The 14,399-nt window shown below is 45.9% G+C and overlaps 1 protein-coding gene across 5 annotated transcripts in view; it reads right to left on the reverse strand.

Moving 5' to 3' along the window:
* The window catches only part of PSD3 (pleckstrin and Sec7 domain containing 3), a 572,156-nt gene that overhangs the window by 21,497 nt on the left and 536,260 nt on the right, over window positions 1-14,399 (reverse strand). For all 5 annotated transcript variants that reach the window (XM_037042118.1, XM_037042117.1, XM_037042121.1 and 2 more), the window contains one exon: window positions 6,398-6,541. In XM_037042118.1, coding sequence (XP_036898013.1) covers window positions 6,398-6,541 — 144 coding nt within the window. The remainder of the gene's footprint in view (window positions 1-6,397; window positions 6,542-14,399) is intronic.

The following is a 14,399-nucleotide window of genomic DNA, read 5'->3' on the forward strand; positions in this document are numbered from 1 at the left end:
TCCTCTCAAAAGCACAGCATCATTTACAGATTAAAATTCAGAGTGCCTCAGCCTTCTTTCACCATGTCATATAAAATGTAATCCCAGATGGCAATACAAGAATTATGTCTCTATTATTAACTGGACTTGAGAGCTGAGACAACTGCTGATCTTAGGTCTCCAGCTTTTACTTTATAATTATACTACTTAGCATCTGACTAAAAACATTTTTTTAAACTTTCCCAAGAATTTGATTAACCTGCAATATCTTAGCTTCTCAGACCCGGACACATAACTAACTATCTTTGTGTTTTTTGTAAACGGGGGAGGGCACTGCATTCCAGGCTCGACTGGGTTGTTAAGACCTGGACACTCTAGCAATCTTCTCTAACTAGGTTAAGGGAACGTTTCCCTTGCTTTTGTCAGGGAGAAGAAGGGTGATAACTACGACTTTGTACTACTATGAGCAAGGCCACTTACAGATTAATAGCGAGATCATTTTGTTTCAGAGGCAGACTTGCCTTGTGACAGGTGGCACTGTGCTGAGGCAGCCCTTGCAGCACCAGGGAGAGGAAAAGTGGTCCAGGGTGAAAATCACGCATATCACGCGGACAAATATGAAACGAGCAATCTGAGGAAATAGGGCCGAGGTCACAGCCAGAGCATTTGCTCAAGCAGAAGCACATCAGACCACCCACCCGGCCAGCAGCAGACAAGCCAACAATGAAACGGAGGGAGTACAACTAGAAATTTCTGTTGTGTGCGCATCCAGATAGGAGCTGTCTCGAGTTCTCCTAATGATGCTGCATGGAATGTGCTCTCATTCTCAAATGTATGAGTTTCAGAAGGAATTACGCCATTTTCCATGCCACCAAAAATTAGAAATTCAGGAAAAGATCCACCATGCCTCAATAATGTCCTAGATTTTCCAGATTTCAAACATTCAGCCCCATAGACACCGGTATGTTTGTTACAGTGGACATTTGCTGTTTCTAAAATTGCACTTCCTAGCCATGCGGTTGTGTGGGTCCTGGTTGTCTTAAGCCATAACAAGCACAGAACACTCTAGGTTGCCATGCAGGAGTGACACTCAGCTGAATTCCAGCCCGTTAAGCCCACAGGACTTGACTCTGCATCTGGGTTGAGCCATCAGGGAAGTGCCCTTTTTTTCTGCTAGAGTGGAACCTGCAAATGCAAACACCTGACAGTATGCACTTGCTAACCATGGAGGGACAGTGATTCCAAAGCCCAAGTTCAAAGATCTAAGACAAAGAACTTAAGCGACTGGCTCAGCCTCTATGCAGGGATGGAGAGGCAGATGCCTTTGGGACCAGGCCGACAACACAATGTGAAAACCTACCCAATGTGCTATAACACGGTGGGGAGGAGACTGCTTGCTTTTCATAAATGCATTCCAGTCACAATGAAGGCAAATACAGCACTGTGCTGGCCAAAAAATATGTTCACATTTGGTCTGATAACCGTATAGAATCCACTGGCATTGTGTCGGCCACCAGGTTTCCACCCGGTTCTACCATGGACCATGGACCATGGACCATGGACCATGGACCATGGACCATGGACCATGGACTTGGTTCTATCTATGAACTTGACCCTCAGTGATCCCTCTTCAGTAAATGTTTTATAGCACTGTCATTTTTTTCAAAGTTAAGGTATGTAGAGTACATTGTTTTGTAGACATCAGGCTATACTGTATACTTAACAGACCACAGCATAGTGTAAACACAACTTTTACATGCACTGGGGAACCAAAAAAATCATGTGACTCGCTTTATTGCAATATTCCTTTGATTGCCGTGGTCTGGAACTGGACCCACTGTATGTCCGAGGTCATCACGTTTCTAATCCGTCTTGTTTTTAATCGGTTTGGCCTGATACACAGTCTCCCTTTCCATATTCGGGTCTAAGAACTAATTACACAAGCCACTGAAAACATCTTAAACGTTACATGAAAATCATCCCGGAGTAAATAGTACCTTCACCTTCTAATTGCTGTTGTTTTTTAAAGCTCAAGAAACACAAAGCTGGATTTCTGCGGCCGACTCCAGTGCTACCACGGGAACCGCTGTAGCCCAGGCCTTTGCCAGAGTTTTTGTGTCCCACACGAACCGCCCACCAGCCCCATACCTGGATACACTTCCAAAGACACCAGAACCATGGAGATCAGTGCAAACATTGTTATATGAAATGGGAACTGAATAAAGTAGAAATACATTAATGTAAAGAAATGAGGCTACTTCTGATCATTCGTTTTTGGAAATCGGGAAAGGATGGTGAGTTTACCTTAGACTTGTGGTGCCTAACAACGCTTTAAAAAGTGACATTAGATTCCAAGTGGACTCTTCTGAAAAAGTACCAGCCACAGCCTGGGGGGCATGAGTTCCGTCACACACTACACAAGCCCCTTAACTGACAGCCAGCGGAGAGGGGAATGGGCACGCAGTCAGCTACAGCCCACTGCTGCTTTGGAGTGTCTTTCTGACAGGCTCAGCCTGAGACAGACGGAAGCCTCCTGGCTCTCTGCAGACTTTGTGCAGACTTAAAAACAAACCCTGAATTCAGCTACTTAGCAGAATTTCTAATTACTTGCTGTCAGTCAGGGGTTGGAGAATTTCTAAGGCATAGCAAGAGCTGTGAATTTGGCCATCATGAAGAATTGTCTATACAAAGCAACCTGGGAAATCAGCAAGCAAAATGCAGAAAGTCAGGGGCAACTCCCAGCATCATTACTGACAGCTTAATGTTCTACCAAAGTGAGAGCAGTTTTCCTCACCGGGATGTGGAGATGGCAGAACTGTGCTGAAGTCCCAGGGTAGCCCTGACTCAGGAATAGGGGAGACAGCTAGTTCCTGCCTGTGGTTCTCTGTTGGTGACAAGGCCATACACAGACTGAGGTTCCCCTCCTGCCACGGCCCACGTGAGGTTCTCACTGACCCGTAGACACTGCCATCGGTCCCCACCCGCCCACGGGGCGTCAGGGGAGCTCCTAGGTGTTCTTAGAAAACTACCTCAAGTGATGTTATCTTCTACACGTAATAAGTAACACAGCCCCACTCCTTCATTCCCAAAGTATGTGCTGAGACGCACTCTGTGTTCTAGAAGCTGAGGAAAAAGTGGTGAACAGAGTGCACAAAAGGTCCAGAGGCCCCACGCCCCCTATTTAGGGAATGGAGCGGCCCGCTCAGGGGTGGTGCTTACGGAGCCAAGTACTTACTGCCACGCGAGGGATCTCAGCGGCAAACCCCCAGGACAAAATCTGGTGACTGAAATAATAGCAAAGGGGACCCCCCACAGGATACCCTCCTTCAATTTTACATGAGTGAAAAATAAGGACGCACTTAAAAAAACAATTACTCCTATCAGAACCTTTTTAGATTACATCTATAAAGCAAGGCGCCCTCTGCCTTCCTGGGAGACACAGGTTAACGCAGCCCGACAGGTAATCCCACGTGCCTGACGTATCAGCACTGGAGTCTGACTCTGTGAGCGGAGGGAGACTCCTGGAATACAATCTTCAGGCTCACGGAGGCAAGAATTTGATGAAAGCAAGACCTGTCCCCATAGAGCTTGAGGACAAGTTCACGTTGGGAGACGAAAATGCTGGCTCTTGCTGGGCCACCTTGGCACAGAAGGGGCCCCAGTGGATTCAAAAGCAGGAAATGCTTCTAGCAGTGGCAGCCTTTCCCTGGTCTCCCCACGTCCCCACCTCCTGGGGACAGGCCCTCAGCCTTGCATCAAGGGCAGAAGCAAGGTGTTGAGTGCTGGAAGCCAGGGACTGAGGTGCTGGGAGATTTAATTAGCACGTGGGAGCTAAAAGGGCCTGGTGCTGAAAGCCATTCTGGAAGTGTGAAGAATTATGATTGCTTTTTGAGACTCCCCTTTCCCAGGAATGAACAAGCCCAGGGAAAGGTGAGCTGCCTAGGCTTTTAAAAAAAATTTGTTCAAGCCTTTTGTTGGTAAATCTTCTGTAGTTAGTGCTAATAAACTTCTACGTTTACTAAAAGAAAGGCTTATCTTCCTGTGCCCAGATCAAGGACTCGCCTGACTGTGGAGAAAAGCACTACACAGATCTGCAGGGGATCCAATGCCACATTTTAGAACAGACATTTCATAACTCAGAGAGAGATTTTTAAAGCTTCCATAAAATCCTGCTACATTCACGGAGTAAGCAAAGAGCAAGATTAGAAATGAACTTGAGGTCCCTGCACTCCAAAGGTACATAGGCTGGGGCCAGGGAGGTGATATGGAATCCACTATAAATACGAAGTGAAATAATCTGAACACACAGCAACTGTGGATGGGCCATTATAGAGCAAACCCAGCCAGCGAGTGCAGAGCAGGCTTTTCGCAGGAGGAATTCGGGCTGCATCTTGGAGGGTAAGACGTTCAGAAATTAAGGCAAGGGGAAGAACATTTAGGGAAGAAGAAAGCAGGTAAATAGGCATAAAAGTGTGTTTGGAGCGAGTGGGCAGAAACGCAACTAACGCACTGAGGCTGCTGTGGAAAGACCCCCGCTGTGGAAGGAGGAGGGACCCGCGTCCTCGCAGACTAAGGACTGGGACTCTGACATCAACAACGTGTTGGTGAGGATGCGGAGAGAAGGGGACCCTCGTGTCCTGTTGGGAGGACTGTAAATTGGTGCAGATACTATGGAAAACAGCATGGAGATTCCTCCAAAAATTGAAAATAGAATTTCCACACGATTCAGCAATTCCTTCCTGGGTATTTATCTGAAGAAATGGAAAACACTAATTCAGAAAGATACATTTATAGCATTATTTACAATAGCCAAGAAATGAAAGTAACCTGCGTGTCCATCAGTAGACGGTGGATAAAGAAGAGGTGGTACATACATACAACAGAATATTTCTACTGGGCCATAAAAAAGATGAAACCCTGCCATTTGTGATGAACCTAAGGGGCATTAGCTAAGTGATATAATATGTCACTTAGACATAATATGTCTTTTTCAGAGAAAGACAAATATTGCATGACTGCACTTATATGTGGAATCTAAAAAGCAAAATAAATAAGCAAACAAAATAAACTCATAGATACAGAGAACAGACTGATGGGAGGGAGTCTAGGGGCCAGGCAGAAGAGGTGAAGGGTTAAATATAAATTGCCAGTTATAAAAACAGTCACAGGGATGTGACGTAGAGCACAGGGAACACAATGATATTGTGACAACTGTGTACGGTTCCAGGTGGGCACTAGACTCACTGGGGGTGGTCACTTCCTATGTTATGTAAATGTCTGACCACTAATATAATGCTGCATGTCAACTGTAATTGACAAGTAAATTACGAACAAAGAGGACTGAGACTTTCTTGAGAAGGCAAATTCTGGGGGGTGGGGCGTGGGGGAAAATCAGGGGCAGCAGTGGACCAGAGGAATGCAGTAATTTGGGTTGAGCTTTGGGGGAAAAACCAATCAGAAGTGTGTAGGGTGAAATGAAGAGAGACAGTTTGGACCAACTGCCAGGTTCAGGGGGAAATGAGCGCCCAGGGCCTGAGCCAAGGATGTGTAAAAGCAACGGCCAGGAAAAAAAAAAGAAGGTGTGAGGTGCTGCAGAGGCTGTGCTGGCCCTGGCTCTGGATCTGACCTTGGGGGACTGCAAGGGCCAGGATGATGTGAAGCTTTGAGGCTGAGGAGGAAACAGGATGATAAGATGGATCCAGGAGATGAGTGGGGAGAGAAACGGACTAGAGCTAGAATGGAAGAGAAGAGCTAAAGATGGATTCAGCACACCCAGAGGGGAAAAAAGCAAAACGCTGAGAAGCAGCACCTGAGCGGGGAAGAGCCAAAGGACTGAGCCTGCATTACCCGGACGCTGTTTGACTTGGGGGGAATTCAGCCAAAGGTAACATTCGCTACGACATGCATTGCTTTCTGTTTGTGTTTGAATTTTCCACCCTTCCGGAGTTCATGTGTCCTCCCCAATCTCTTTCATAGACGGACTTGCTACAGTGTATGAATGTGCCACAATTTATCAGTGTCCTTCTGAAGGGCACTCAGTGGTAAGAGGAAGGACGCATCGGTGTTGCCAACAGCAGGAGAGAGAGATGCTTCACGTCACAGGCTGACGCCAGCAGCTGCCCGCCCTGGCCCGTCCATCTTTTGTTGGTGTGCTCCCTCACACTGGCCACTCCAACCAGGGGGGCTATGTGCTTTGAACCACATAAACTAACCGCTATTTCGGATGCTCGTTTGATGCTTAAATGGGATCATACACATAAGGGGCCACCGTGACCTAGACCAGGCCCGGAGCTCCCAAGTTAGAACCAGGGGCAAGGCACACTCCCCGCAGTTTCAGTAACTGCAAAAAAAGAGTCGCCTCACGGAAAAATCATAAAATAACTCAGTACAGGCTTTTATTACACTTAGTCCAACGTACCTCGAACTCCAGGTAGTGATCTTTCAGTTTGTACTCATCTATCTCCTTGGCCTTCACTTTCTTGTCCGGGGGATATGAGCGATGCTCAGCCAGCTCCGTGGTTATCTGCTTCAGCTTGCTTTCATGAGATTTCAGCTGTTCCTCCTGCAGGAAATATTAAGGCATTTAATGTCCGAACATAAATCAACAAAAATCCCTTATGATGAATGACTTTAATTCACTGAAACAGTCCAGTGTGCCTTGGCTGCCACAGCCCATAGCTTTCCCAAGCCGGCTCATAGGGACCTTGGCAGAATGGCAGCCAAGGCCAGCCGCCCGCCCCAGGCCCCGCACACAGCCCAATGCTTTCAGAGCCCTTTATCCAGTGTAACTGCCACAGAGTTGAGACAAAGTCTCCTACGATATCCAACAGGCGAGGCACCCTCTGGGCAGTTGACACCTGTCCTGAGTGCCACCCAAGCTGGCTTCTCCGTTTCATGGCCACTCAGCAATGCTGCTGGTTTCCCCATCTGTCACAATGACTGAAGAGCCTGCCTGGTATTTTTCCCTTTTTGAAATAAGCAATGCCACTAAAAAGTAATTCTCTGAAAGCTGTCAGATAATATTCTAAACAACAGAGCAATCTATGCTTTTTTCCTCCAAAGCACATCTTTACTGACCCCCAGCAGTTACTCTTATAAAGTGCACCTGTAGACAGACTGCCGCCTGGACGGGGCTGTCACGGCATCCCCTGCCAATGCAGCACGGCTGTCCCTGTGTCACAGAATTGCATTCCAGGGGGCACTTACGTCACCTTGGCAATGTGCTACCTAACAAGAGACACTGTCAAACTCTCTGGCAGTATTTTAAAAGTGAAACGAGATTGGAATTCTTTTGCATTACTAAAATTCCACATCTACTTTGCCTACTGTTCCACCTTCACATGTAATTATCTGAATCCTTGTTGGGTATTAATTTCACATGTACAATAAGGAGTGGAAGAAAACAAATGAAGGGGAACTGATTAAACTAGGTGATCAATACATTTTGTATAACACCAATGTAATTTCAAAATATAAACATTTTATTGAAGGTGAGTGAAATAATTAAAAAGACTACCAAAAATGAATAATTACAGACACTAATTAAGACTATATAACATCAACGTAAATTAAAAAAAAGATATTCAAGAATTATGAGTCATGTATATCTTCAGGATTTGTTATAATGTACCTCCCAAAAGCCAAACAAGGAAACCAAATCCAAGTGTAAAGCCACCAAAATAAAAAAGCACAATGGACATTTAAAAAAATCAGCGTGCATGACTGGAAGGAACAACAGAGGTGGTGGGAATAGGCACAGCCATCAAAAATGACAACACTGTCGTTTAAAACCGCCAACTAACTAAAACAAACATAAACAAAAGAACACAGGACCCTCAAAGAAATCCTGGAAAAGTACAGGGGGAAAGAAACTTATACCTAGATTTCAGAAAGGGGCCCATGTCTCCATGCCTATCATCTGTGTACCGATCGTTCCAAGTGCAAGGGGAACATACTGCAGAGAGCTTCTCTTTACAACTTTTCATTCATCTTCTCTTCTTTTCTACAAGGAGACTACAGACTATATGTTATGAACCAAACTGAATGTTTGTGCCCCTCCAAAATTCATGTGTTGAAGCCTAGTGTGGCTATCTTTGGACGTGGGGCTTCTGAGGATGTTGTTAAGGTCAGGGGAGGTCGTAAGAGCAAGGCCCTGATGCAGCCCGATTAGTGTCCTTGTAAGAAGAGACACCAAGAACACATACTCTCTCTGGGTGCAAACACCAAAGAAAGGCCCTTTGAGGACAGAAGGAAAAAGGGGGGCCAAACGTGGCCCACAGGGAGATGGCCCACCAGGCCCCAGTCCTGCTGGCACCTTGACCTGGGACTTACAGTCTCCAGAACTTCGACAGAAAAAACTCCGTACCTTAAGGCACCCAGTCTGTGGTATGTTGTTGTGGCAGCCAGAGCTGATGAAGAAGAATGTACTAACAGTCATCTTCATTCAAAGTGACATTCCTTCGTATGTTTATTTCAATGTGTAAATTATTGAATAGAATTTTTGGCAAAAGATAGTGGGTGACTAGATCATTTTGAAAAATAAAAGTTATTGTTTAATAAAATGTTACAAGTATATTAAAAAGTCATACTGAATGATATCTGAAAAAGACTAATGTATCTAGCCCCAATTGAACAAATGAAACATTATAAAAATAAGTTGAAACTCCCTGTATATCTACTGTTCTTATTCCTTTTTTTATGCTCTTCCTATACCAAAGAAAGAGTAGTATGTTCTATAGGTTTTTATACTTAACAAGCTTCTTTTTGTAACTTGTTTTATCATTCAACATGTTTTTGAAATGTGTTCACACATAAGCCCTAGTTCCTTCCTTTTCACCACTGCGTAGTATTCCACTGCAGGACACACTACAATTTTGTTGAAGGATGTTTAGGTTGTTTCCAGGCTTCTTTGCGTTACTGTGAGTGACACTGTGTTGGACACGTTGCCTAAGGGACACAGGCAAGGATTTTTCTGCAGTACAATCAGCATCAGGTGGACTTTCTGGACTTCGGGATATGCGCACCCTTAACGTGACTCTAAGCTGTGTTCCAAGCATGGCCCCCAGTTTACAATTCCCCAGTGGGCTGGAAAGTTCCCACTGAGCTACGTTCTTGCCAACATTGTATATCACACTTGCCAGTTTTTACTAATTTCCTGGGTATGAACTCATTACCCATTACAACTTGAATTCACGCTTTCTCGATTACCGGGGAAAGAACGCGTTTTCGCGTTTACTGGGTTTCCTCTTCTGTGCACTGGCTGCTAAACATTGGGCCCATTTCTCCACTCTAAAGTATACTGACTTACAGCTCATTTTAAGAAAATGAATTTTCTTTTTTGGTTAATAAAATCATTTGAATCCAAATACTAGCTTCTTTTCAAATAAGAATTTATATAATTTGGTAAAAGAATTTACAAAATTCTCTGTATTTTTGGATTTTGCCTCTGTATAAATATTCCAATATTCATCTTGAGTATTCCTATTTCTTTCTCATTGAATAAATCCCAACTTATACTCATTTTAATGAGGAATTTATGCCAGGACAGTCCTATGCAAAGTATACCATATTTGTCACTTTACTACAAAAACCAAAGTTTACTAGGATTTACTCATTGTTATTAAACTATGGTTTATAAGCATGACTATTTCTACAGCAGCATAAAGGGTTAGTCATTTGGGCTATATTTCTATAGTTGAAGAAATGTTGAAGTTCAATGTGCAATGCTTAACTCCTACTGCACTTCCCTCATGAGGGAAGATTCAGGAAATCACCTCAAAATAAAAGGCTTTTAAAATCACTCTCCTAATCTGTCCATTTTGACCAGTGATAATAAAACACCACGTGGCTCTCAAGAGTCTAGATTGTCAGACCACGCAAATCACACCAGCGCTCAAGCCTGCTGGCAAAGGAGGCATGCAGGCGTTCCTGGCAGAACCCAATGGGAAGCGTGGGGGAGGGGCAGCAGCCCCACAGGAGTGGCATGTTCCCAGGCGCAGGACAACTGAATTTGTAATAGGCAAGGGCGGGCCCCGCGGGGTTCCTCCCTTTGGTCTTTGCTCCCACAATGCACTGGGGGAGCAAATACACTGTTCTTATGAGACAAGACGAACAAATGGGAATTCAGAGAAGGCAAAGAAACAGAAACACAGCTGACAGTTTAAAGAAAGAAAACAGAGAGAGGAAACAGTATGTACTCCTAGAAATTTTTAAGTTAGGAAGTGGATACTTAAGGAGAGGCATCAAAATGATAGATGCAAGAAAAACCACCATGGTTGTGTGTCAGTGCATGTAATTGGTAAGTCCTTTGACAATACATAGAGTGAAATTTTATGTAAATGGCAAAGATCAGATGACATCACCTAAGATTCCCCACCCCAGATATATAGTACTTTGATGAAAATCTCCTATCCTGTTTTAAAATACTGAACTCTCATGCCATTTCCGTGAAGAAAGGGTTTCTAACGGATGCGGCAATGGGGCCAGGCACGTGTTCGAAGTCTCGAAGTGAGTCAAGGTTGGGCCTTTATTCTGATGCTTGGCCCAGTGGCCCAGCCGCGCCTAGTGAGGCTCAGAAATCAGCTCTTTTACCTTTTTCACCAAGCGTAAGGCTTACTTATCATTTCTCATGGAGGAGAGGTTGAAAGAACAGATGTGGGAAATAAGCGGGAGTGACAATATAGAGACGCAGATGTAAGAGGAAAGGAGCAGGGACAGCGAGGACTGGAGAGAGACAGCAGAGTGTGCTGGGGCGGGAGAAAAGCCACCCACCCACAACTCTCACTGAATGCCTACTATGTGACAGGCACTGTGCTGGGAGCTGGAGAAGCCATGGCTCCTGCCATTATGCCCCCCCCCCCCCAGGGGTGGAGCACAGAATCCTTGGAACTCTAAAGGGAAGAGAACCGGCCATGGTCCCTTCTGACCTACTCCTCTTACAGGTGATGGGCATCCAGAGGGGTATGGCTCAAGGCCACACAGGTAAGGACAGTGGGCAGCACCCCGTTCTCCCAACTCCTAGTCATAAACTCGCCTTGGAACGACCTTCTTAAATCCAAAGGGCTGCTGAACACAAGCTTCAAAATGTTCCATTTCTTCATGGTTTGAGGCCGACCTCAGCTCTTGGAGCTTGGTAAACCCGGTCAGTGCTGATGCGCCCTCTCCCGTGGCTCTCGAACGTGCAGGGTGTGCCCAGGCCCTTCCCTGGAACCCCACTCCAGACCACACACTCGCTCCCTCTCCTGCACACACATGTCTATACCATGTGTTTATTACAAGATGGCCTCTGACTTGTGTGTGACTGTGTCTCCTCTAATGGCCACAAGCTCTTTAAAGGCTGAAGAGGGTTCTTTTCCTCAAGTCCCTCTCTCAAATCTTCCAGCATCTCGTCACTGTTGAGGAGAGGCCATCGTCTGTAGCATAGTTTTGGCTTCCAGGTATCACTTGCCTAACACTAATTAACACACACCTTAAGGGCTACTGAGCTGACAGTCAAGACCATTCATTGCCTTACCTATTTCATAATGCGCACACAGCTCATACCCTATACGGAGGTCCCTCAGGAAATGAAGACTTTTTTTTAAAGGGAAGCAGGTATAGATGGGAGGGCTCCCATTGTTTCCTTTGTGCTGTTTTAAAGCAGGCAGATGACTCAGAAGGTAATGACATTTCTAGGAATCTGCGAGGTAGTTTATAAGTCAAGTTGCTAAGCATTGCAACCTTACCAAACCTAAGCAGTATGGAACTTGGAATAAAGAACATCTGTTCCTGAGTCAGTGTGAGGGGAGCTACTGCCGAAAGCACCTTGAGAAAGATTTTGTTTCATCATATCGTGTTTAAACCAGTTTTAAAGACCTTAGACAGTGTTTAGTGTGTTTAGCATAACATCAATGTGATTTAATTAACTGTTTCATTTAAGTATTTAATATATGTTCAATACAGACCTCTAAGACAAGAATATAACATTTATCTCTTCTGGGGAAGTAGAGCCACAATCTAAGGCCATGGCAGACTTTGGGCTGCCTCTTATTGGCAAGAGTGAGCCAGTTCAGGTTAAGTGACATAGTACAAAACATCTTTCAGCCAGAACCAGGGAGGGACTGGAGAGAAGCCAGACTGGAGGAAGACAGTCGAGCAGTCACAAGAATAGCCTGCCCGAGTTTTCCAAAGCGGGGTGTGTGCAAGGTGACCCCTTCAGGAGGGATTTTTAAAGTCGGCATTGAGATATAATTCGCATTCCATTCAGTTCACCCATTTAAAGTGTACAATTCACTTTTTTTTTAGCATATTCACAGGGCTGTGAGGCCATGATCTCAATTCAGTTTTATGACATTTTAGTTCACCTAAAAAGAAAGACTCTGGGAATGGAATTACAGTATGTTCCTTCTGTGACTGGCTTCTTTCACATAGCATAACATTTTCAAGGTTCGTCCATATTGTAGGATGTATCACATTTCATCATCCAGTCATCAGCTGGCGGCCATTTCCACCTTTGGCTGCAAGGCACAATGCTGCTGTGAACACCCGTGGACGAGTTTTGCGTGGGTGTTGTTTTCATCCTCTGGATACCCAAGTAGGCGTGAAACTGCTGGGCCGCATGTTAACTCTACGTTGACTCATGTAATGAACCACCAAACTGTTTTCCAAGGAGCTGTGTCATTTTTACACCCCAACCAGAGTTCTAACTCCACACCCACACCCACACATTCTCCTTTTCAAACAAAAAGATTTTATAAAATTACAGCCATCCTAATGAGTGGAAGGTGGGACCTCATGGCTTGGCTGGTGCCGTATGTCCCTAGTGCCTCCTGACGCGCAGCACTCTTTCATGCTGTGCTGACAGCAGGGCACGCGGTGCCTTTTACATAGAGAATACATATATCGGAGGGCCTCTGCTCAGATATTGGTGCTGGTGAAGTGAGTGACTACAGCAGTCAGGAAACCAATGACCTAGGTAAAGGATGCCGAAAGTCTGAATTAAGGGGGGGTGCAGGATAGGCAAGATGTTTCAGATGTGACAAGAACTGTGACTGAAAGGATGAAGCTGGATGGGCAGGGAAGGGAGTGGTGCTGGCTGGTGAGGGACACGCTATGAGAATGACTTCCTCCTCTGAACTCCCACCCAATGTCCACCTGTTCGAGGGGGTCACCGAGGCGCTGTGGCCGCTGGTTGGCCCTCGAGCTCCGCAGGCAACTGGAGGCTCTCATCCTCTGCCCTGTCCTTGGCTCGTGGGCTCAGCTTGTCTTCCACACACTGGAAATGCCCCGAGGACACGGTCTTGGGGGAGCTGGGCATTATTGAGGCCACGTGTGTGGCGTGCATGACTGGACCCTGTTCAGGCCTCTGTGTAAACTGTTAAGATTCTGGTGGGTGGGCACAGATTTACCTAAATCCTGCGCACACTGAAGTTGGAAGATGACTGCTGTGAGGGGCAGGAAGGGGAGTCCTGAACAGATCTGGACAGGGCCAACCTCAACATCTGGCCTGAAGTGCTCCACCAGAAGGAGAAACAAAACTTAACATTTCAAACTGGGCTCTCCACCCCACCCCCCAGCAGAAGAAAAGTGTTCTGGCAACACTGCCTTGAAAAACAACTGAGGAAGGCAACCCCTCCCACACAGCGGAGTTGTTCAGGAAGAGCCAGGCCACGCTGACAATGATCAATTTTCATAGTGAAGGCTAAAATGTTTTGGAGAGAAGACAAGAATCAATTAAAGACAAGCTTGCAAATGACAGGGTGATGAACAGTGTGTCTTTAAAAGCACCAAACAATCTTAATTGAATGTTTAGTTTTTTCCTAACACGGTTTAATTTTTTTCCTGGCAGGGTACTCACAATGTTATGCATGTAGTTTGTAAATGGAAATTACCCCAGTGGTTCTGGCATTTAGGGGAATCTCAGCCAGGCTGGGGGCATGTGGGCGTGTGGGGAAGAAGGCAGCTGGGTGAAAGCAGGGGCTCTCCGCACTGGAGGAGGGAGTGGGGGAAGGGATACTCTGACCCCATGGGGCCTTTGGCAAGGTCTGAAGACATTTCGGGTTGTCACAGCTGGGGGCATGACACTGGCATCCAGGGGCTACGGGCTGGGGTTACTGCGAAACATCCTAGAATTCATCCTGCACCAACGAACTCTCCAGGCCACAACGCTGGGCTACTCCTGAGGTCAAGGATGCCTGGGCTGCAGGACAAGGACCAGTCTCCAAGGCGCTGAAGCCCTCGTGGGCGTCCAAGCACATCCCAGGACCCACGGACGGCGGTGCACCATGACTCCCACAGAGACAGCTGCTGGAAGCAGAGGGAGCCCCCAACATGTGCCCCAGGCTGTGTGCAGCCTGCTCGTCTTCCCCGCTTTCCAACCTGTTTTTTACCACATGCTTGTTTTCACTTATCTGCTTCTAAACTGTCCTTTTACTCTCAACGAC

The sequence above is a fragment of the Sturnira hondurensis genome, unplaced genomic scaffold (genome assembly GCF_014824575.4).
Source record: "Sturnira hondurensis isolate 20B ecotype Veracruz unplaced genomic scaffold, ASM1482457v3 Scaffold0003681, whole genome shotgun sequence".
Lineage (NCBI taxonomy): Eukaryota > Metazoa > Chordata > Mammalia > Chiroptera > Phyllostomidae > Sturnira > Sturnira hondurensis.